This window comes from Heliangelus exortis, chromosome 14, assembly GCF_036169615.1.
Source record: "Heliangelus exortis chromosome 14, bHelExo1.hap1, whole genome shotgun sequence".
NCBI classification, from domain to species: Eukaryota; Metazoa; Chordata; class Aves; order Apodiformes; family Trochilidae; genus Heliangelus; species Heliangelus exortis.
Window position 1 is genome coordinate 10,838,793 of NC_092435.1, and position 25,940 is coordinate 10,864,732.

General features: G+C 38.5%; 1 protein-coding gene across 1 annotated transcript in view; it reads right to left on the bottom strand.

Moving 5' to 3' along the window:
* The window catches only part of LOC139802443 (connector enhancer of kinase suppressor of ras 2-like), a 158,341-nt gene that overhangs the window by 97,631 nt on the left and 34,770 nt on the right, over positions 1 to 25,940 (bottom strand). The window contains exon 2 of the mRNA XM_071757613.1: positions 1,522 to 1,685. Coding sequence (XP_071613714.1) covers positions 1,522 to 1,685 — 164 coding nt within the window. The remainder of the gene's footprint in view (positions 1 to 1,521; positions 1,686 to 25,940) is intronic.

Sequence of the window (25,940 nt, forward strand, 5' to 3'; positions counted from 1 at the left end):
AGGCTAAATAAATGATACCAGGAGCTGGAGAAGCCCCATCCTGCTTTAAAAGAAAGAAAGGAAAAAAAAAGTCATGAGATGTCACAGCAAGAAAAGAGCTGCACTATTGATCAGCAGCTGGGCAAGGATTTAAAAGGTAAAGTTTCTTTGTTCAAAAAGGAAAAAAAAAAAATGTAAAAAAAATCAGCAAGGGTCCTCCTAATGGGCACACAGACTGAAGGGAGTTCTTTTCCCAGAGAAGACTTCTTGGGTCTGCTATTTTTGAGGAGCATCAGGGCATAGCACTGTGTTGTTCTTTAAATAACATAAGATGGTGGGGTATCCAGGTTCCTTTGATGGTGGGAAACAATGTTTCAGAGGAAAAACTCTTGAAGTTGATTCTAAATGTTGACAAAACACAAAAGCCTGTTTGGTTATGCAGGATGCACCAGCTTACAGGTAGGGCTGTCAAGGCCAAAAGGATTTCTCTGGTTTGATCTCTGTGTTACTTGGTTTGCAAGAACAGATCTCAAGTTACATCAAGTGTATTTTGTAATTGGAGGCACTTGCAAGAAGCACATGTATCAGAAAAGGCACTTCATACTGCTTTTTTCTAAGATCAAGTGCATTTTTTCCCCACTTGTTTTCTATTTTACTGCCAGTTACCTTGTTGGAGACAAATTATCTTATCAAAATCCCACAGGATAACCCAGCTTGTGCAAAAGCAGAACTCCTGATAAAGAATTAAAATACCAAGACTGTCATATGTAATTTACATATATAATCTTAGTACTTTACTTTCTTATATTTTTGAATATTCTTTTGCCTGTTCACCTACACAGTTATTTTTTCTTTAGAATTAAATTAATATATTGCATTTCATTACGCTGTAGGAATTAATGGGGAAAAAAAATTTTCTGAAATCAAACTTTTTGTTAAGAGGCTAACTGAATTAATAACCAGTTATATGAGAAAACTGTTCCTCCAAATTTGGATACTTGCAGGCTGCTAAAAAAACCCCAAACAAATAATAATAATTTAAAAAACCCACAACAAAACAAGCTCTTTTAAAATGACAGGTGAGTACTTTGAATGAAGTCAATTTTATCATTCCCATCTTGTCTTAAAGCTCATCTTAAACCATTTTCCACTCTAAATAGCAGACTTTCCACATCCTTACCATCATCCTTTTCTATGCTGCCATGGTTCAAACATTCAGGTTTGTTTTTTTTTTAGTGTACTGTGGTGAATGTCAGTGAAATAGGAGGGCAGATGGGATGTAATTACAGACCCACATGGAGGCCAGTAGGGAAAGTCAATGGCATTTGAATGAAAGACCAAGAAAGTTAGAGGAAGAGCAATAAAAGATCATCATCCATAATAATAAAATGGATATTTATAGGTTCTTTACAGATGAGAGAAACTGTCTGTCCTGTCATGAAGCAAAGCCACTGTGTCTGTAGAAGCACACAGCCTATTATTTGTCATTTGGAAATGTGTAAACCCAGATTACTGAGATGATTGATGCAAGAAATCCCTTACCAATGCACAGAGCAGATCAACTGCTTCCAGGATCAGTTCTTGGTGGCCAATGCGAGTGACTCCCAGCTCCTCCAGCTCTTGGTGAGTGATGTGCAGCAGCTGCTCACCAGTGATCTTCTCCCTTTCAAAATTTTTTATGTATTGTTGGAGGCAATCATCAAGGCCTGTTGAAGAAAAGCCAGCAATGCATGTTCAGAGAACAGAAACAATAATTCTGCCCTTCACAAATACAGAAGTCTACCTGGAATACAAGTATAATTCCTTGTTGGGATCTACTGGGGAAGATGTGCAATAAATTAACTTGCATAGTGTAGAACATAATGCTTGAGAAGTTCATATTGACAATATTTTCAATATTATTACACATTTTAATGCTAATTTTCAACCTTCATGGTACTTATTATGGAAACAGGGGGAAAGACAAAGCAGCACAGAGGGACAAGATAGAAAACTTTATTCTTATAAAGATCTAAACGTTAAGTTTAGGTTTAGCTTATGATTAGAAGAATATTCTTCCTTCTGTTCCTCTTGTAGGATTTTTTCTATTCTCAGGTTTTAAAACAGATTATCTGAGACAGAGAAATCAATGCCTTAGATGTGCCCTGCTGAATATTACCACATTAAGTCTCAATTCAGCCAACACAATTCAGGTGAGACACAAGGTTTGTGAAAATATAACAATTAAATAAACCAAAACAATGTGTTTGTTATTTGCTCCATAAATACAGGAGGATTTATTGCTCTTTCTTGAAATTAATTTATCTTTCAGAGCTACGCAGTTATTTACTTTGTAAACTGATAGTCCTCAGTTATCATGCTCATTAATCATTTTCCAAGTAATGTGAACAGCTTATAGTCATTAATATTTGTATCCCCATATAAAACTGGGTTAGTGATTAAAAATGTCATATTTCATGTTGTTATTCATAAGCATGAGGTAGTTTGGTTTCTTTGTTGTCACTTTCTTTAACCTAAGCCTTTCCTCTGTTCCAGAATGGTTTGCAGACAGGAGCCTTTTCCCCTCCACCTGTCAATGGTTTAAAATAATTTAATTAATAATTTTACACAAGTAAATTTCAGCCTGGATTGGTTGAAGACCATTCCCTCCAGGTTGAGAATTTATTACTTTACATTTGAAATTCACATTTGTGTTCTCTGCTTGCTGAAGAACAATTCCTAGGATCAATTTCAGAGCAAATTCCAGAACCTGAGCACTTCAGATTTGCTTTTACTGAGTATTTGCCTAAAACTCATCAGAAAAAGACACCGAAATTGATACCAGAAATTGAATTATTTTGAAGAAATGTGAAACAAATTAATTTTAAAACCTAGTATCAGTGGGCACAGAGTATTCAGAGCATTCAGAGAGATTTAGAACCAATCAAATGAATGTGAACTCTATGAAAACTGTGTAGCCAGATATATTCAATGTGCCTTTGTGCCAGAGAGGATGTATGACAGAAGAGCAAAATATGAAATTTGTATTATTCATACTGCTCTGTAATAGCTCCCCAGGGCATCTTTAGGAGGAGTTTACTTAATGGTGCAAACAGTATGGCAGTTGACAACAGAATACAGAAATACATCACTGAAGGAGCAGGCTGTCTCATGGCATGACAGCATCTAATAAACACACACACACACAAAGATAAATTTGTCCATTGCTCTCTGCTTTTCTGTCTCTCTCACAGTTAGGTTTTGTATTCCACTGTTTCTTTTCTTGGGATGCAAAATTTTGTGTTTGGTAACTGTGAGGTGTTATAAAGCAAGAATTTAGCTATCAGTAGCTTGGATTTTTTTTATTTTTTTTTTAACATGGCTATAATTGGTTTTAGCATGAAAATATCAAAGATGCAATTAGAAGGAGTACAGAAGATCATTTTGACTCACACTCAAATGGAATATTACCTCAAGCCACTGAGGCTTCATTAGTGCTCTTTATGCAATTTTCTCCATATAATTTCTGTTTACAGATAAGACTTTAATCAGTGAAGATTCAGTGATTCAGTGAAGATTCACTGATTAAAGAAGGGGCATCAACTCTGACATGGAAGTAAATAAACTGCTTTTCCCATGTTACAGCACCAGGCAAAAACAAAGGTTTGCAGCTCTGTTCCTACACATTCTTAACTTCTGGGGGGGCTCAGTTTGTAAGTGACCAATGTATCCTTCAGTGAGATAAATGAATCCAAGGAAAAGGTTTAAACGAGGATGATTACTGTAAAGCTGAGACTTCAGCATCCCTAATGAGAAGTCTGCCACCTCTCTCTTTCCATTTTGAAGGAAAAGAAACTTTCTTCCATCAACATGAACCAGGAAAACTTTCTCTCTGCACTGGAGGAGCCAAGGAAAATGTTTACTGCAAACAATGATTTTGCAAGCGAGGAATGTGGCAAATTGCATAAATCATGGAAACATGAAAAAGAAAGGAGGCGGAAAAAAAGATAGGGAGGAAGGACAGGGAAAGAAAAGCCATTTAGCTTCAGAATGTTTATTTTCTGAACAGCATAATTGAGAGAAAAGGGATCATTAAAACAACAAAACAAACCTAGATGTTATAAGAAATTCTCAAATCAGATTTTTGCTGGCTTTTTGATGTATTAAATCAGAGCAAACGTTATGAAAGAGATGGTGCATGTTGTGGGCAATAAGATTCACTGAGATTAAAATGAATCTTTCATTGATGTCAACAACCATCAGGTCTGTCTCTCATTAAAGGCACAGACATAGCTGTGTCTTACATAAAGATCTGTCCCCCTCTCTCTGGCATTAGACAGGGATATTGCAAAATTACTACAAAACTGAAAGAAAAGCAGAAGTTGTTGCCCTCTTTGCATGGAAGCCAAATGATGTGGAGAGCAGAGGTCTCACAGGGGAGAAATGTGGTGACAGGAACTCTGTCAAGTGGGATCCATCACCAAAGAAAAATGATTTCTAAGTTTAGAAGTCTGTTATTTTCCATTTTCCACAAATATCTCCATAAACTACTCTTAATCTCTTCTCTTTTTTTCAGATATTTCAAGGGATTTTTGTTACTCGTTGCAAATAATGCTGGTTTTGCAATATATCCTAAAAATTCCTGACCAAATGATGGTTATGTTCAAACTCCATCATTATTCCCAGAGGGAAATCTGCAGCAGCTGGCTTGAGCAACAGAACTCTGCCTGTGAAATGCAGGGGTTATAGGGAGGGCAGACAGGGAAGGTCCTTGCCAGTTCAGCTTGTCACAAACATGACTGCTCCCACGAGGTGATCCTCCTGACAGGAGAGGCTGTACAAAACAATTCTCTCCCAAAATGCAGTGTTGCTCATTCTGCTTTTAGGATGAAACAGAAGGAAAACACCTCAGCAGAAACACCACTCCCGGCTTCTGCAGTTTAGCACTGATGCAAGGAAGTGTCAGAGTCCACTTAAAAGCAGTTTGGCAAAGAAATCAAAACCGATTTGAAGAAGGTACTAAGAAAGCATTTAAGATTTTTCCTAATTACAATATTGTTTAAAAAAAACAAAACACCATGGCAGAAAACTAAAATCACAGTTGCACAAAGGTGTATATATACTCAACAGCAAATTTGAAAAGTGCCTGTGGAATCTAGATCTAAAAGACAACACTTAAAAGTCAATGGAACCTCCTCAGTTTGTTCAGGATTACACCTTGGGCTGCCAAGAGCAAATTAATATTCCTATTAATGTATCATTTCACTAACACAAGCTGTACAACAATCATATCTCTCTTGTTGCAGAATGGGGAAAAAGAAAAATCAATAAATCAAAGTGAAACGGGGACAAAATCAATTTTCAAATGTTGTTGTGTGAGGTGTTGAGGAAAATGCACTAAAGGTGCTGTGTCCTTCAGTGGAGAGAAATGGAAATGGTGTCTGGGCAGGTTTGGGAGGGCAGAAATCTCATGTGATGGAAGAACAGAGCCGAAACAGCAGTACACAGAGCTCCACAGCAGTACAGGAGCTGAGATCTGAGCTTCTGGGGTCATCTCATCATTCCAAGGAACACTGATTGTACTGAAACTACCTCTGGGGCTAGGGGGGAAAAAAAGGACAAACTGCAAGAAAGAGAATAGAAAAGGTAAGAGACAATCAGAGGCTGTGTGCCTGGAGAAAAGGCATGGAGAGGCAGACTACTGCAGGAGGTTTGGAACCATAAGAAAAGGAACATTGTTTGATTCCTGCTGGTTCTGCCAAGTGACCAAGAACATTGTCTTCAAGCTACACAGGAATCCAGCCCAAACATCATCATCCCCCACTTCCCACCCCAGATTCCACCAAGAAAGGACTTCTCTTCCTAGGCAAAGCAACTTGCAAGCTCAGGCCATTAGCCATGCACTAGTGGAAAAAAAAAACAACCCACAAATATTTTTGTGCTGGAAATTAAGTCATTGGAAAAGGCAGCACAAACTTCTGCTCCTGTCATGACCTCCGGTGTACATCTGCAGCTCTGCTTAAATACATCCAGAGGTTAACAGCATCAACAGAGTTCAAGTAAAGAAAGCAAAAAAGCTCAGGCTTGTTTAGCAAAAACAGCAAACCGAGTGGTATTTTCTATCTAAAGCTAGGTAGGTATTTTCTATCTCTTTATAAGCTAGGTAGAAAGCTCTGGAAGAAAAGGACTGGCTGGGTAGCATGGAGCAGTTGGTGAAGAATGCCTGATTCCTCCTAAATGGAATGTTATGGAATACACACATCAATTCAGGAATGTTCTTGATTAGAAAAAAACAAAAACAAAAAACAAAACACCAAAACCCAAAGCAAGCCTTTGATTTATTTCACAGGGCTTAGGCTCAGTGGGTCTTTTTCAGTTCTTATATAAGTTGTAACAATGAAAATCATCAGGTGGATTTTGTATTTTTTTTTTGTCAATGACGTTAAAAGCTTTGTAAGAATTATTCAGTCCAGATAAAGAAAAGGCATAATCCTCAGGGCTGTGTTCATACTAAGCTGACTGTCAAATATCAGTTATTTGTTCTTGAGCCGTTTCAGGAGAAAAAAAACATGTTTGGAGTGCCTGGAGCCAAGGATCTTCATATCCCTGCAATTCAGAAAGAGACAAAGGTAATGTGCCTCTCTAAAACACCAAGCTTGGGGTGTTTCAGACCTAAACTTTCCTTAAATTTAGACTTTATCTAAAACCTAGGAAGTCTCATGCAGTATTTTGCATCTTTAAATCTACTTGTATCTAATCCGTTGCACTATAGAAGGCTGGTTACTAAATTGCATACAAAAACTACATTAGAAAAGTCACAAGTTGTAGTATGAATGCACAGACTCAGAAAAATGGAAGAATTAAGATTATTTTGAAAATAAAAATAAGCAATCCCTCCATTCTGGCATTACTGACCTTGAAATGCTTGACTGTGCAAATATAAGGTATTTAAATGTTGCTTCCCAGATGAGTTTCCTCTGTGGCACTCTAATATTCACACAGATACAGATGGATGTTTCAGATGCAAATTCAGGCAGACTTCTGCTCCTTGAATTTACAGATCCATCATCTGCATGAACTACAGCAAGATAAACCCTTGGAATAAATGTTTTCCAGACACTGGCTGACACCAAAAACGTTGATTTCCAACCCAGGCTTCAGAGTGGATTGAAGTTTAGTGGAGAGAAACTCTCCCACTTGCCCCAGATCTCTGACTGAGTCTGGTTTTCTTCTGTCCCTCTCCTGCTGAACCCCAGTCCCAAAATGTCCCCAGCAGAGCCCTCTGCAGACCAGCAGCCCCCACCCAGGACATTTCTCCCACCTTGGCTGCCCTTCTACTCACCCTTCAGCTGTACCCCACCCTCTCAGTCCCACTTACAGATGTCCTCTCACCCTCCTCATTTTTAACACAAAATTCTCATTTTCTTCTCCTAGCAAAATACACAGGATTTTCAACTCCATTTACTGCCAAACTTCTCCTCGACACTGTCCCTATTCTTGTATTTTCTGAGCATGAATTATTTCTCTGTACCAGCAGGGAAGCAGTGTTCCAAAGGCACAAGCTGAAGGGAGATGGAATCTTCCAGCCCCAGGTCCTCTTCTCTCCCCAGAACTGGCCAGAGTTTCACTTGCAGGGGCAGATCTCAGCCACAAGAACTTTTTGCAAAAGGGACATAATCCTCAAGAGCTTTAAAAATCTACAGCAAGTTCCTAAGCAAATAAATACCCTTCCTCTCTCCTCCAAAGTGTCCTTCTTTGTGAATGAGGGCAAGCATCACAGCCACTTCACCAAGAGTTCATGTCTGACACACATCCTCCCAAGCTCTACCCCACATGGGGATACTACATCAGTAATGTCATTTTTTTTTCAATTTTAATAAATATTGTTTTAGAATGGCTAAAACTGGCTTTCCTGTAATCTCAGTGTCTATAGCTACAAGCTTTTTTTGGCAGCATTTTTCCAAGATGATTACTCCAGCGTGACAAAAGCTCTTCTGAAATTATTAATATTTTAAGAGTTCAGAGGACCTGATAAGGTTTTGTAAGGGGATGTGTCAAGGAGTGTTAATAACAAATGAATAAATGGCTGCACTTATAAAATTTGATTTAATGATATGCCATCACCCTTAAACTGACATTTACTTATATGAAGTAAATGACTTAATACAGTTTTGCCTTCATTATCTATGAATGAATAATAGGAAGGGAAGACTTTGTAACTGGCTCCTCACCAGCTGACAGGAGGTGTTGAGCTGGGGTATTATCACAGAACTAATAAATGGCACTTTCAAGGATCTTGCTGGAGCTACACCTGACCTGAAAGCTGGTTCTGGAAGAAAAGCATCCCACTCAGAATGTATCTCAGCCACAAGAGCATGCTCCTTGCTGTCACATTTCACCATCTTAACCTCAAGATACATCACTGGTGAATTTCCCATAAAAGTGATGGCACACAGAAGTGCCTTTATTAGCTCCCCATCCTAATAAAAATTTAAATCTTTCTTCAGGCTCCTTAAGAAGGATTTAACAACAGCTGCCAGTCATTTCTACTACTGTTTTGATTTGTACTTGGGCCAAAAAGCAGAACCAACATAATTATTAAACCCTCAAAAATCTCTTTACCTACTCAAGAAAGAGCAAATATCTCTGCATCAGAATAATTCTGGTGATGACTGAATATTAACAAATATTAACAGTTAGAAGAAATAACATCTTCCCTGCATGCATTTTAAGCATGTTTCTTAAGATGGAGAATTGATGGGATCTGGTTTTGTATTCCTTCTTCTTGCAATGAGTGCCTAAATTTGCATTCTCCTGTCCCCTTACTGGAGGGCTGTGGCATGGGTGACTCAGAGTCTGTCCCAGTTCTGTTTCCAAGATGTTTCTGCAGTAAGCACTGACCTGCTGCAAAAGATGATGGGGAAAAAACAAAAGATTTAAAAAATAAATTAAAAAATTAAAAACTACCAAGAAAAGGAAAGTATTCTTTGGTGGAATTACTAGGAAATCAAGTATTATTCCCTTCACTATAGCCTAAGGACACTGAGGTGGGTTTATTTCAGACCCTTGTTGTCTCCAAGGTCAGAAATTCTAACAAGGAAGGGAAACCATTAACTGTGTTCTCACATACAAGGACTGATCTTAAAAGCAAAAACACTATAACAAATACCTATAAATGAAAGTTCCTTTCTCCACCTTCCGAGGATTTATCCACCTTGCACTCCCCACAGGAAAGTCTTAATCACAGACTGACCTTCAAAAAATTACAGTTTGATATCACACAAAAGCAAACAGAAGTATCATGTCAAGCAAGTTTTTGTACAAGTAATGCAGAGATATTCCCCACTTGTCCTGCCCTAGCTGTGAAGAGAAGAAATCCTGAGGAGAGAGATAAATCTGTCTGAGCTAATCAACAGAGAGAAAAAGTGTGGGACAGAATTCATGGGATTTTAAGGAGACATTTAAAGTTGAGATGAAGCCCTACCTTAAATTTAGTTCACAGTCATATTCAAAACCATCCAGGCAGAGTATCACAGAGCCCCCAGAACAGTGGCTTCTCTGGGCAACACACATCTAAGGAAACTCTATTTTCCTGAGGTCTGTGCGGGGCTGCAAAGCCTGATGGACAAAAAAAACCTGGGGCTGGGCAGCCAGAACCCCCAGAACACATCCTCTGTCAGCAAGGGCCAACATGTGCAGAGCTGGGAGCTGGGAAGAGACCTGACACTGAAGAATCAAACAAAAAGGACTACAGAGGTTCCAGAGCCAAAATGCATTAATTCTTGTTTCAGATCCACAGCCATATTTTGATTAAAATCCTAGATATCAAAAGAACAGCCAGATCCAGTGGAGAAAACTGATCCAGTGGGGTTTTTATGGTGAAAACCCCAAACCAGGAAGGCTGCTGCTCTACACAATTCCTTCAGCAACTCTGAGCTAAGCACAGCTTGCTAGAGTTAATGCCTCCTAACTGCTTAAGTAAAGAACCTGATCTAAGGTCTTCAGGAATTGGAGATTCGTCAGGAAATTCACAAACTAGGAATAAAACTGTGAAAGTGGCAAAAGTAGGCAAAGGGAATAAATCACAAAAGAAAGAAATCAAACTGTAAATCCTATTGAAGAAATAAGCTTTTCTCCTTCCTTATATTTACCCATTTTTATTCTACCTGTTTATGCTACTTAATTACTCCAGACAAATTTCTTGTAGTTGCTACTGAACAGGGTGAGAGTTAGAAATTGTTATTCACTGCCACTTTTCATGTAGCATCAGATTAAGACAGACTATGTCTCTGGCTCCAGCTACATGATGAAAAATATTAAATCTTAAATCACTATTATTTTGTGGTTTAATTCTGAATTCTAAATGTTTTGTGATTTGATCTGGCCATAGCTTAACCAAGATTAAATACTTCTATGAAGTAACATGAAACTGGCAAGAATTTTATCATATCTAAAGAAATAAATAGCTGTAAGTCCATGAATAAAATATGATTACAGCTCAATGTCTAAGAAAATTTTAATCTGCCCAGCAAAGCAATAAATTTATTCAGTGCATTAAAAAAAAAAGTAAAATCAAGTGATTACAAAACATTTCAAAACCACAGGATATCACTCATATCTTTGAGAAACTTTTTAATACGCTTAAGATGATTAATTCTTTTACACAACAACATGAAAAAAAGAAAAAAGGATATAGGTGAGGACTAGCACCTGAAATTTAAATGTTTGACAGGGAAGCATCTGACTGGCAATACTACAGAGTTCCCTTCCACTGCTGCAGGCAGAGAGCCCAGACTGCCCCAGGGAGAACTAAAGCAGTTCTCAGACCATTCCTCATTGTTTTTCTGACATCAGACAAGGAGTAGGAGATAGCAATGTGCCAGGAATGAGAGCTGTCCACAAAAGCTCTAAATAGAGCTGCTGGTGAGAAAGGAAATGGACAAACTCCCTGACAGCACAGATCCAAGAACCCAGAGCAACTGGGTTATCTGAGTAGGAGAAATCAATTCTATGTCAGCAAAAGTAGCACAATATGGAATAACATGTTGGGGGACATTCCTTATGGCTTCTCAGGGAGCAGGCTGCTGCACTACTCGAGCTCTCATTCCACAGTAAAGTCTCCAAGAAGAAAAGCCTCTTCTGGTTTACTCTTATTTTTCACATATGCCAGAGAACTGTGCATAGAGAGAAAGGTCACCCAGCTCCAAGGTCACACTTAGGAAGTGCCTGGCTCCTGTCACCACATTTTCCTTCTACACCCAGTGCCACCAGTACAGGCAGACACACTTTAGATGTCATCTTCTGGTCTTGGAACACAACCCAGAAGCTCAAGTAGGAGCAGGCTATGCAAAGAATAAGACAAAAAAGTGAGTAAGCAAATAAATTCATATACTCCAGGCTTCTGTATATAATAGCTCTGAGCAAAATAAAGAACAAAAGTAAGACTGAGGTAATCCCAAAAGATGAAGAGACATGACTTTCATATTTAAGAAACATTTTGTCTTTAAATCATTGAGATGAACTTTTTCTGCACTGTCATTCTTCTGGACTTCTGAAAATATGACATGAAAGACAACTGCATTTCTTAGGATACTCCTAATTCTCAGTGAAAATGTCCTCTGTCACATACTGCTCCAATTGTTTTTTTCCTGTTGGAAAACTGAGAGGTAAATCTGGGCACACCAAATCTCTCTCAAGAAATCAGGAAGAAGCTCAGAGCATCCCAGATGCAACCCCTTTTATCTTCCCTACTTTCATGTGTTAGTAAAAATGCAAACAAAGCTTGGAAAGCTTTTAATGAGTGTTACAATTGATTTCTAAAGGAAATGCTACCATCTTTAACAAAGGGTTCCAGCCCACCACTACTGATGAAGTGCTTACTAAGAGGCTGTAGCAGAGGTGGTGAAAAGTGCTGGATGAGCAGGAGGAATTTGTTAAACCACTGGCCCGTGGCTCACTCAATCAAAAGAGCAGGCAAAGAGCACGTGTAACTTGGTTGCTAATTCTCCACATCACAGCAAAAATTCAGGCAGCTTCATCACTAAGAGGATTTAGCACCCAGTGAGCTACAGTTTGCTTCTTCACTCTCTGGGAATGGAAGCCCCATGCACCTGAGCTAAAAGGATTGTAGAGGTAAACGGTGACAACCTGGGGCTTCACTTCAGCCAGCAGCAGAGGAATTTTTATGGCAGAAGAGGATTTGATGAGTTGATTTAGACAGTGTGCTGGAGTTGTCTGCTTTTCCAGAGGGTGCACAGCTTGGCTCAGTGTGGATCAACAGGAAACACACAACTCTTCTCCCACAAGAAGCTGACATCAGCAGAACCCCCTCTTCCCAGTGGGACACTAAGTTCAGGCTTTTCAAAGCTCAGCCCATGTGATTTAGTCCCATATGTCTCTGGTGGGACTGGGGTCCTTTTTATAGAAATATGATGAAGCAAAGGAGAAGGTAGCTGGACAGGTCAATGAAGCTAAGATGGTAGAGAGTTAATTTTGAAATGCTGCTCTAGGAATTAAGAAATCATCAGTTAATCCTTGACAGTTAAATGAAACCTTAAGATGTATCTAATGTTTATTTTGATAACTGGAACAGCAGCCAGACTATGTCACTCCCCAAATCAAGCACATTTTCTTTTAAAACAGAAATCCAATTAGGCTTCTCTCCAGTTTGATGTTAGATAATTGCAGTCTGTGGAAATCATAGTACCGAGGTTTCCAATAGATTTCCCCCTTCCCAAAGAAAAAAAACAAAGCAAAACAAAAAAACACCACGAAACCAAACCACAAAAGCAACCTGGGAACACAACTATTTGAAAAATATTTTTTATGAATTCTGGTCTGATTGTGTAGGGGTCTATTGTTTGTACAGTCATTAATACAGGACACACAATAGTGATGATTTGTGTGAGCATGGCCTTGATCCAACAAAGAACTTAAGTGCCTGCCTCACTTTCCTGCATATTGCTAATCCTCCAATTGCTGTTCACACCATCCCAATCAAACTTAAGTGCATTGCTGGAGCAGAGCCAGCATGAACTGAACTCTGCATGACTGAGCCCACAGTGGCCAAAGGTTTGGAGATGGTCCCATGCAATTTCCCAGATCAAAATTCATCTCTGTGGAAGGACATCACCAAGAAAATTTATAGCGCACTTCAAGCTGCCTCCATTTTGAAAAATCCTCTGAGAATTAACATCTCCCATGGTACAGGAACACGTTTCCTCAGAAAAGATGCATTTTAGTAGCATAATTAGATTTTTCAGTACTTATAATTGCTCCACTTTTGATGCCTCTTCTAGTGTAGGATAGACAGTGCAATGACTTGACACCTGTAGGCTGTTGGTTGCAGAAAAAGACATTAACCACATTACAAAATGTATCATTCTGTCTCATCATCTACACTCTGTCATCTTCCATCATAATCTTCTCATAATACATTGGGATATTTATTATAAACCCCTTGAAAAGTGTACATAAATACTAGCTGCATCAAGAAAACACTACCTAACCTTCCAGGGGCTCAATGTCATAGCTGTTGATGGAGAAAACAACTCAGCTGACAGGAAACATGAGAACTCTGGTCACATTCAGAGTAAAGCTCTTGATCACAAGCAGCTGATGAGAAAAATTCCCCCAGACCGTGACTGATGGGTTGGGTCAGTCCTGAAGAGCCACAGCCAGTGAGGAGCCAAGAGAAGTGGCAGTGGCCTCTTTTGCACTTTCCAGAGCTTTCCCAAGGGACACAACTCTGAATTGAAACCAAAGAGATCTGGCTCTACATATGGAAAGATAAAAGGTCAAAACAAAGCTGCTTTTCAAAGGCTGAAGGAAAAACCCTTGGAGACCAGAGGGACAACTGTTGGTCCGTAGACAAGTGTTCTCTTCATCAGTTTTATTAACAACATTCCCCTCTTTTTCCCCCAGCTATAAGTTCCTAATCCAACCCTAAATCATACTGAAATAGTCTCAGAAGGACTATTTTTATGGCACTAGGTTCTTTTAAAACATTGTTTAAAAAAAGAATGTTATAATCAGGATAGAAGCAACATGGAATGAGTTTATTTTGCATGTTGGGAAATGTTTCATTCTGAAACATGTTCCATCTTGCTACTACAAACTTGGCAGTTGTGCTGTATTTTGGATATACTGTGAACACACTTGGACTGGGTTCTGGCAGGCTCCCAGTGAAGCTGAATTACAACGAATGCCAACACATGACAATTTTTTTCAGTAAACACAAGTCACATTTTCCGAGGTGAATGCCCTTATGCCATGTTCCTACATGATTCTTTTTTAACTCCAAGAGCTGAATTTAAATGTTGACTATCAGGGTAAAATAAGACAATAAATAGAACTCATCCTATATTGTATAAAGCTGCATTTGTTTCAGGGGAGAGCAGGAAGGTGATACCACCCATTCTCTCAAGTTCTATTTGTGTTTTATTTGTATTTGCTTCAGTTGGGAGGATTAAATACTGGCTTCTCTGATCATGCTTGTTCCAGACCTACTCCAAACCAGCAATTTGCTGCATGGACATCTAAGCATGCTACTACAAGGGGTGTTTTCACACCTGATGTAGATTCCCTTTCAAAATACCAAAATGTAGAGAGAAACATGAACTTCTAGTTGAAAATGTATGAAGATGAACCAAGGTAGAATTGAAGGCTCCCCCCTTGTTAGGGATCCCATTTCTCAAAATGAATGTATGTGACATAGACTTCCAGCCAACTAAAGATGTAGCTGCACGAGCTTCTCAGAAAACTGTTTCTCTCCAAACTATTGATCAAAATATTCCAAATATTTCATCATTTCTTCAAGTTGGTCCTGACAAAACACTTTAGATAAGTCAGTGACAGGCAGAAGCACTGTGAGTCAAACCCTCTTTTGTTATCCTTTCCAACCTAGCAGGAATGACAACTCTCTTCTGAAGCCTGACCAAAAAAAGGGGCCAAAAGAAAAAAAAAAAGTTATCAGACCTTGGCTTCCAATTATTTTAACCCAGAGTGTTTTCATAATTCTACTACAACCACTCTCTTACTGCAGGAAACCTGCAGGGCTCCATCTCTCTGCATGGTTCCCATCTCTGGTCACCAGATGGGTCAATAGAAAAGTCAGCTTCCAACTGCAGCAAAAAGGCATTGAGAAGTCCCAGAAGGAAGCACAGCTATGGCCTCTGGAAAATATATGAAGCATTTAATCATTGTTTCCATAACTGAAAAGTAAAATGGACTGCAATGTGGGCAACTTCTGTCTCATTTCAGCAAGCAGAACAGCAACAATCTGCTGCTTCCCTCCCAGTGTCTTCTTAACCATGCACCTTGGGGAGGGACAGCTCAGTTCCAAGTTTTTACTCCCACTCCTGGTGCAAATTGAGTCTTTTCAGAAGTGCAAGCAAGAACATGAGTATTAATGTGACAGGTAAGTGCAATGTTAAGAGCATCAGACCTCAGCTGGAAGGCTCTACATTCCACATTTGTCTTCCAAGAAGATTTGCAAGACTTCACCCTGCTCACCTCAGAGAGATTTGCAAGACTTCACCCTGTCACCTCAGAGAGACTAAATGGTAAAATTTGAGCAAAGGCTGCTTTGAGCTTTCAAAATGTATTTATTTGCTGCTAGATTTCCTGCTGTATCTTAAAGGTAAAGGTAGAAACTGATTAAAAACTCACCCTTATCTCCCAGTTCCATTTTGTAAAGTCTGGTTCTCTCTCTCACACAAATACCTTTTCTCTTTCACTATTATCCTTTAATTTCCCTGTCCTTGTTCATCTGGAGCATTCTTTGCTTCCTTTTCTCCTGGAAAACATTAAGGCTCTCTGGGAATCCACCTCCGAATTCCTAGAACTCCTCCATTAATTTACCTTCCAGGTCTAACAGAGTATTTTCTCTTCCTCCTGCACACATTTCCTTTCTGCTGGCTTTCTAAAATTGGCTTCTCTCACATTCCATCAAATCTGTTCCCTTTCATTTCCATAGCTGTAGCAGGCAGAGTGTGCTCATGAAACATGTTAGCAATAAACTTAAAAGGCTGTGTTAATAAAAAGGCTGAAATATTGTCAGAACAGAACTGTGTGACTTTGAGAACTAAACCACTTGAAAGTTAATGAAATATAGGTGCCAACTGGGAGCTATTAAGTGGTTACTGCTACTGTGTGGAGAGTCATCAGTTAGAGGAGAGGAAGAAGGGAAAAAATAAAGGAAAAAACAAGTGGAAAAGGGAAGAACAAGAATACTCTGATGACTGAGAGAACTTCCTACCAGCAAACAAGATGGGGCTGTGAAGAAATGTCTCTCCAATGAGTTGGGAGACAAATTTTCAAGATTTTAGTTTACTGATATTAAAAATCAGGCAACTATTTATGTTGATTTCCTCCTTTTGTATTGTAAATCTTGCCTTAATAATCAGCTTTCTTAATGCTAGGCAAAACCATGCTGCTTAGATTCTGCCACAAACATAAATGACTTGGAGTGTTGATTGTCTTAATTTTATATTTGCAAATATAAAATGGTCTTTTTAGTTTGCAAATCTGAGTGCCACACTGGACTCTCTTCATACCAAGAGATGGTTTGGTTTTTTTTTACTATGAGATGTGTTACTCATCCAAATTTTGTCTGGATATTCCAGTACCTCTTTCCCTAAAGAACACCAGCACCTAGAGTGGCCAAACCATAGAACTAGATGCATCTTACACTCCCATCCCTTAACAGAATGGTGAGATAAAGGACCATAGTAGTAATTTTTCTGAAAGGATGAGAACTTTCATTATTTCACAAAAAAGGTCATTAGGTTCAAAATCAAACCAGTGAAATAACTTCATCACAATGCCACTCTAAAAACCAATAACTTGTTGTTATTTAAGAATATTAAAAATTCATTATTCCTTGTGTTTTACACACCTCCTGCTCCATCAGTATTTTTCACACCCATTTTCCAGACAAACCTCGCAAAATTTAAATGACTGTATTGAGGGTGCTCTCATTTTCTCCTCAACTCATTGCATTTCTGACTCCAACTCTGGATTTATGAGAAATTGCTGATTTAAACATCTCAAAAACTTCAAGGAGGAATAGCACCTCTGAGGGCACAACAACAGAATCTCAAGTGTTCCATATCAACAGGCTTTTCTTTATGACACAGAAAAATAATAAACTAGAGCTGTATGTAGCAGGTGAGGTGTCCCAGAGGGACAATTGTTTTCTGGCTACATCTGCTCCCTTGAGCTGCCATAAGAATTATCCTTTGCTTTGTCAGGCTTCAAGTGCCTTAGGAGATATTTAACTCACTGAATTTAGTGTATATGCAACTACCAGTGCCAGTTGGTAGCATAATTTCTGGGTTAACCAGGCACTTTTCACATTGCATTACAGAAATACAGTGCAAATTTTAACATTGTCACATTTATCCATTTTATCAGCTAACCAAAGCTATCACATTTTCCTAACAAGTGTGCAGTGCTTGTTACATAGCACAAAATTATTTGCTGTTAGCTCAGACTTTATTTAACTTTAATAGACTTTTTTTCAGGGCTGTGACATTTTGTCATGTTCCCAGTCTTAATAATCGTGCACAAATGCTTTAGTAGACCTAGAAGTGCAAAATTCATCTGCTTGAGAGTGTAGTTTTGCCATAGAAAGAAATGCACAGGGTTGCAGGGTGTAAAAAACTGGAGGAAGCAATCAGATATTTATGTTAATAATGAGAAGGTTGGCTTTTCTTGTTTTGTTTTTACAGCAGTTAGGAGCTATGTACAGATAATATATAAAAAGTTATACTAAATTTCGAAATATTTTTTTATAGCCTGAGGACCTGTTGATCCTCAGGCCTTACACACTAAAAAATAATCAGTACACAAACTCTAGTAGATTTGGCTGATGGATTATTTGGCTACAGTTGCTTGTGCATTTTTTCCAAGCTATACAAGATGAATAAATTTACAGTTGATATTTACAGCTGTAACATTAAGACAGAATGCCTAGAGCAACTTAGAAGAGAGTTCATCAAAGGATTATACTGTTAAGGAGATTAAAAAGTGCTGCTTGTAGAAACTCAACATTACACATTGAAGATGTTCTGCTGTTACAAAGAAGGAATATTCATTAATGCTCATCCATTATTATGGCAGTTGTGTCAGATTAATTTCATCTGCAATCCCCTATCAGATCTGTCAAAGAGGATGAAATGTTCTTCTGCTACACACCTCCTGAATTCTCTTTTTCTTCTAAAAACCTACCAAAGGCACTCATAGGCTCATGCAACAATCCAGCAACAGCAAACCAAATTATTCAGAAACCAAAATCTTAGAAGTTCATCTCAGGTTAACAACCTCTCTGCTGGTGGCCAGAAGCTGTTAAAACAACATAGCACAAAATTTAAGAAACTGTGCTGGTTATGGTCCATAAAGCTGAACCATCCCTTACCTCTGGCCTTCATGTTCTATTTTTAATGAGTATTCATCCACAAAAGGATTTCTCCTTTCCCCTCCCCAGTATTCTTATAATGTACATCCAATACCACCAACCAAACCTAAGATGCCTTCATCTCCATCCTCACCAGAATTCAGATTGATTTAGGAGGCACAATTCCATTTATAGATACCATATTGATTTTTCCCATTGTATCATATTTATTCATGTAACTCTTCATTCTCAACAGTAGTTTCTACCAAACTTGCCTAGAAGGGAAAGCAGATTTATGTCTCCAGTGTCACAGTCACATGAGAATCCCTTTTAAAGATTTATATCTCATTTGCAATCTGCTATCCCTCTGGTACTAGGACTTCTTTAAATAGAAGCATATATGTCAGTCACCTCACATTTGAAGTTTCGTTGTGGTTTGTGGGCATTTTGTTTGGTTTGTGTTTACAACTTTTAGAACTCTTGTCATAAAACAACTGGTAACAATTTCTTATTGTCCACCAATATATTACATAAACAGTCTGCTAACACTTCCATTTCAGACAATGCTCCAGGCACATTTCCTGTAAAGAATATCCCTCTCATCTCCTCTGCTAATGAGTTAGTTATTTAACATCATGTTTTCAACTCGGCAGACTAAGGACAAATGATGTTATGTATAATACAGTTTAACAAAGGAGTATATATTGCTCAAATTAGTAAAACAGTTCTGATGAGTACTGCACTTAAACTCCATCATCATCTTTTTTTTTCAGTATTTTTCCTGTATTGTGTATGGGCCAAAGCTTCCTAAATGGTTGTAGATATTCAAGCACTGAAATGAATCATTAGCAGACAAATTAAACTTGTTATCAAAATGCAGCTCTATTGTTAAGAGCTGACAAATGAGTGAATAAAAATGAGTGCAGCAGGAAAATCTAATAGCAGCTCATCTGTGACCTGTTGTCTCCTGCCACAGCACTGAATTCATAGCAACATATACTCCCCAATTATGTTGTACCTGCATGTATTTTTATGTCTCCAAAGTAATTTTGGAGTTCAGCTATGCAACTTAATTTCTGAATTAGTGGTTTCCAGGGAATGTGCTATCAGAGTAATAGGCTGAGAGGAAAGGGAGAAGAGGGGAGCTGGGAACCTTCTTGGCAAAGCACAAGATAAATGCTTTAAAGGTTTGAACATCCATGCTGAGCTCCTTTTGCAATTCCTTGTTCTAATGACAGAACTAAGAGAGAGGAAGAAAGAGAAGGACCAAAGCAACAGCACACAAAGTTCTTCATGTTATCAGTTTCCCCATATTATCAATCTCAGCTGTTGGAAGGTTTCTAAATTTTGCTTTAAATCCCCAACCCAAGATCCCTGGTTCTCCAGAGCAAATAGGGAGACTGGAGAGAAGAAACATCACTCAGTGCAGTGGAGCAGGACAGCAAAACAAAACTTCAGAGGGTACAGCACACTGCTGCTGGGAACCTGGGGGAATCCTTAAACTGTTGGTTTCAAAAGCATATCCTTTTCTAAAAAGGAGAAAGCACCGAAAAAAACCCTTTTACTTCTTGACTGGCTTTTATGTGAATCACCACACTGTGAAAGAAATATGGATTTGTCACTTAGATTCTTATATTCATTACTTTTCTGCTATGCTGTGCTGACTTTAAATGGCACGTCTGAAATATTGGTCATCCTGCAATCTTCAAGCAGCACAAGTGCTACAAAACTGTACCTCCCTCCTGACTCACCTCTGGAACAATGCGTGATATTTTTATTTTATTTTTCCAGGCATCAGGAAGCAGAGACAGACAATTTCTTCCTAAGGGAATGTGAGCTGGGAGGCAAGAGTAACCCCAGGACTGCCAGGAGCAGCCCCCAGACACAAAGGGCAGAACTGGGCGTTGGTAACAAGGTCCTGGGAGGCCAGATGAGCAAAAGTAGGCAGGATGAGGGACAAAATAACAATGTCTGTCACCCAGGGGTCCAGCCAGGACACAACACCTGCAGCACAGGCCCAAGGTTCACTGAGGAGGTAGGGCTGGAAATCAGCAAACAGGCTGGGCTTCCACCAGGCTACTGGGCAGGGGGTGGGTGGAAGATCCCAGTGAGGCTGCTCAGGGCAGAGAAGGTTTATCATCACCCTCTGGGTCTTGCTATTAGGAGATAATGGTCAGGGGTGCCACAGTTGGTTGGGTGTTGGCTCCGTCTTCTTTAAAACTGGAAGGTTAAATCAGAATTCTCATCTGATTTAACCAATTATTAAGCAAAAGGCACCCATTGCCTCGGGAAGAAGGAGCAGTGTCTGTCTGCAGTGTAGTACAAGTCCAACAACAAAGTGTCTGAACTAGGGACAGTATTTTGCTGCAAAGGGTAATCTGAGCAGCCTTTAGCTAGAAACTTTTATTTTGCAAAGCAACTGCTAGGATAAAATCAACTCAGTAATATGCAAATTCCTGCCATCACGAGGAGAAATGCTCTCCTTCTTTGAAAATAGATGCACATAGAAAAGGAATTTCTGATAATCTACTAACAAGCATCACTTGGTTGAATCCCAGCCAAGAGCTGATCTATGAAAGGGAAGAACTGACAAATTGAAAGAGAGCTACCAAGGGGAAGCAAAATGCACAGGTATCAATGGGATCATAAATCCTCTGACACCATCTGGGAGAGCCCTGCAGCCATCACACCATTACTCAAAGTATTATTAATGTGAGTGAAGTCTTCATAGGAAGATAATCCTCAGCTTCCTGTAAAACACACAGCATTCTGTGAGAAAAGCTCCCAAGCCTTCTGTGTTGAGCTTTCCATCACTATCTTTTCTCAATAGCTCCTGCAAGTCAAAGCCACCCTGGAGCCTGAAAAGGCTTTCACTTGGGTTTTCACAGATGGAAAGAAAGAAAATCTCAAAAAAAAAAAAAATTTAAAATTTGTTGTTCACTTTAACCCTGAATTTGCTCTGTCTCTTCCTCCCCACTCCCACCACCCTCCCCCCCCCCCCTTTTTTTTTTTTTTTGAGAGTCAAAATACATGAATTAAAATGCAATGCTTGCCTCAGGAGGAAAGGGCACAAAACCTTCAGTGCATACCTTTGAAAGGCATGTCCTTGTTTTTTACAGATATTTTGAATTTCTGTGATCTATAATATTAGCAAGGATTCACAGTTTGACAGCATTCTCAATTCACTGATTTATTTTTTCAGCCTTCACAAAAAGCCTCCCCCACCTACAGACCCTGAAGTCATTGTCTCCTAAGCACCTCCTTCCAAAAGCATGGAAGGACACAAAAGCCACCATCCTCCTCTGTGTATTATTTTCATAAAGTTAAGCAAAGTAGTTCTTAAAATGACATTTCCCAGCCTTGAATTTATTGTAAAAAAAAATCCCAGCTAGTAATTGCTTTTACCAACAGGCTAAGAGAAGTTGTTCATATGATTTTGGTTCTGTAATCACCCCCCACTCTCAGGCACACAATTCAGTCTGACTCATTCCCTGCCCAGACTCTAATTAACTTCCAAAGGAAGGCCAGGGGATTCCTGTTCCAGTAATAAAGCTCGTGAGATATTATGCAAAACTTCACCTCTAGGAAATGATCTTGTCTAACTAGGATTGCAGCCCCACAACAATGCAGAGAGCTTTCTAACTTGGTCGTGAAGAGAATAAAATCAATCTGGTTAGCTGGAGGGAGGGAAGAGGAGCTTTTTTCCCTTTAAAATCAAAGTACAGCCTGAAAAATTATTATTGAGGAAATGGCACAGAGAAAACTAGATCCTCTGTTATATGCTCTGAGCCTACACAATACATTATGTGATACTCAGTTATCAAAATAGGAAGGCAGAGACCTCACACTCCCAGGTTCACCACCACCTCTCCATTAACAGAGGGAGGGAGGGAAATCTTACCTAATTTACACAACATCAGTGAAATAGCACATGACTGAAAAACCCAGACTGTGATCCCTGAAGAATGGGTTTGTGCATGTGTGTATTTTAAATTTATAAAAAATATATATACTGAGTTACCAATGAAACTCATTTTTCAATGAGAGAAGCAGGCCAAATGACATCTAATTCTAATTGGTTTTTATTATATTTTTTCTCTTATGTAATTAAGAGACTCTCTAGACCCTTGTTATTTTCCTGTGCAGTTCCAATATCCTGTGTTTACAACCTGTCTGCTTCTGCAAGAGTACAAATCCTAATTTTCACATTGCAAGCCATTCCTGAATCCCATTTAACTTTTTTCTTGTATCATTATAGTCTTATCAATCTTCCCTTTTTTGCTGCATACTTTGAACTGTATCTTTATATAACTTCATTAGCCTTACCCATTGCCAGGTGATTAACTTTTGCCATGAAGTCACCACAATTTCATTCTGTCCTTCATTAAAAATCTCAGCTGATGTTAGATCTAAGACCACTGCAAATAAAGTAGACTACAGAGAGATTGGTAACAATATTGCTGATGCTAAGGTAATTGTTCAGCATAATCTGGATCATTTAATAAGTTTGACCCTTTCAAAGAAGTGCTTTTTTTTTTTTAGTGGCCTAATAAATTTTACATGTTCAGGAAAGACAACTGTAGGGCATGCTTGCAGAATGGGGGCACACATCAGGGTAATCAGATCCTCTGAAAAAGACTTGGGATGGTTCAGTAACTTAATATGAGCCCCAGGATATAGTGCTGTGGTGAAAGACATAACTTGATCCTTAGATAAATATGTGAGGATACACTAAAAGAAACAGGAGTGCTTTTACCTCTGGATGCATTGTTGCTGAAGTGGTACTTAAATACTGCACCCAGTTTTGATGCCTACAATTTTACAATCTTTAAAAAAATGTATCAGATAGATAGATAAAAGTGGTCAAGATCTAGAGGAACATCATGAGATAAGCTCCTTGATTCATTTCACTTACAAAAAAAGCAAGATGTAAGTGATGCAGCTGGAATTCATTAGTACCTGGCCAAAGCAAGGAAATACCAGGAACTGAAGCACTTTCATTTTAGCAGTAAAAGACTGGCTGAAAGTTAAAGCCAGAAAAAAAGATGGAAGTCAGCTGCTTTAAAAGCCAAACAACACAATACTGAGACCTCATTAGCCAAACTCTGGAAACTGCTGGATATTTTGTTTCTTAATATTTTTATAATTAACTTTCGGAAAAGTCTGTGGTACCAGGCACAGTAATTTGCAAAAGGGTAGCAGATTTTATGTAGCATATAAATCTTACTGGTCATCCAAAAATACCATTTCTAGAGTTCTTATTCCATCAGCATTAAGCTTCAAAATTTATTAATCACATTATTTTTCTTTTATTACCACTATTACTATTTTTAAATACTATGTGTAGTTACCAGTTTCAGTTTGAAAATAAAATAAAATAAAATAAAAAGACTGCAAGCCTCAGGGAAAAAAAATTAAAGAACAAAGAGTGGGGAGAAAAAAAAATCTAAAAGTGATGGAGAACATACCAAGAGCAGAAGAGCCCAATTGCTGTGTTCTCATTAGTGCTCTGCAAGCTCTGGGGGTTTCTGATTTCATTTCTACAAACATCACCTTGCTCAATCAAGAATCACCTTTTCTTCCCTGAATGAAGATTCCATCTTTTTGTTGTTCCTCATCTCCACTTTTAGGAATGCTGTTCCATGTAAATAAAATCCTTCCTTGGGTAGCAAGCTCTGAGCTGTGCAGAACACACAGCACACCAAGGTCATTAGGTAAACCCTGCAGGAGTCTTAAATGTCAAAAAAAAAAGCTTTCTGGCTTGAAAAGGGGAACATTAGAGGGACTGTATTACTCCCTTGAATTTTTCAATACCAATTCAGATCATTTCCAAATGCCAGAAGAAATATGTGGACCCTGAGCAATGTGGTTTTGCTGTTTACATACAACCAGAACAGGGGGTTTTATTGACCATATAGGTCTGCTCCTATTTAACTTATTTTATAAGTTATATAGGTAAATAATGCCAACAACCTGTCTTCTAGTCAGCACACTCTGATTTATTTTTGAGGAAACAAATGAAAAAAGAGGGGGAAAGGAAAAATAACAGTGAGAACAAGGTTTTATAAATCATCATAGTGTTAAAGAGTGTGTGGGGTTAAGAATCTCTCACCATTACAGTATTACCTCTCCTTACTGCTTTCCAATATAAATTGGATTTATTCTAAGATCTTTGGAATATTTTTTTCTTCCCCTTAAACAGACCTTTAATATGTTCTATATTTCAGTCCTCGAGACCAAAGTGATGAACAATTCCTTCAAGAATCCAGAATGAGGAATTGGGTTTTCTGGAGAGAGGGAATGGGCTTAAGTTTTTTGTTTATTGTCTCTTTTTTCAAAATTAAGAAAAGATCACTGGAATTCCTGTATTTGCTTCGAGGGGTGCAGTTTTAGGGCATGTTGAAACAAAGCTTTATATAACTACATTTCTGTTAGGGAGAGGGATGACTTCTGTTAAACAGCTCAATTTTGCTGTTTGAATTACAAAACCCATTACTCTGCTTATTTAAACAATACTAATTAAAGTTTAATATTGTGTGAAGACATGAGTGACTAAGTTTCTCCATGTGAGAAAATTATTCACCATCCAAGTTCCTTAATTAAAGCATCAAAAAAATCAGTCTCCACCTGAAATATCATCTGTAAAAAAATCATTATGTCAATACTAAGGTGCAGAAAATCATATAAAAACAAGGAGGGATGGCATTATTAGGTTGTAACACAATAAGAATCAGAAAAACAAACTTCATTGGAAGATACTACTTAAAATAAATCCGAAATATTTAACTAAAAGACAAAAATCTGGAAAAGGTGCTTTCTTATGCTTTTATCTGAATTTTTGGCAGTCCCTGGCAGCTTTGTTTGGGTTGAAATACCATATCTAATACCTCCATATTCTGCATTTGGCCCCAAAGAGGTTAGAAAATTTGTCACCAACTAAAACTAGCATCACATAAAGGACCAAAGAGACAGCAGTAGAAAATATGAAACCGTCTTAAATTTCAGGCACCATGCATAACCATGAAATTCTAAAAGTAGATCCATTGTCTATAAAAAGGGATTTTTCTGTGTCCATTCTTTAGATTATCATCTTACAGACTGATTCTTCCTCCTCAGGTTTATATTCTCTCAATCACACTGGTTATGTTTTTGAGTTAATTAACAATTATGTTCTAGTTTGTTACCAAAAACCCCTCCCAAACCCAACCAGTGAATGATGAGTGACAGCTTTCTGCTCTATACATTTTCCAGGAGGCTGATGGTAGGTAAGGCTTCAGGAAGTAAATCCAGAAGCAGCAAAACCATTTGCACAGAGTGTCACATCCAGATGCCTCAGGCTTCAGCAAAGGTGTGTGTGGACAAGGATATTCAAACCACATCACAAGTGAAGCTGATATTGGGTTCCTAATCTTCAGGAGGGATTTCCCCAAATAATGAAAGGCACTGAGGAGCTGCAATGTTCTGCTGAGACCATACACCAGCTAGAAGAGTGCATGAGATTAGTGAGATATTTAGAGATGACCTTTCATAAGCATGAACAAGCAGAGTAATGAATCAGAGCTTTAATCCCCTTTCATCCACACAC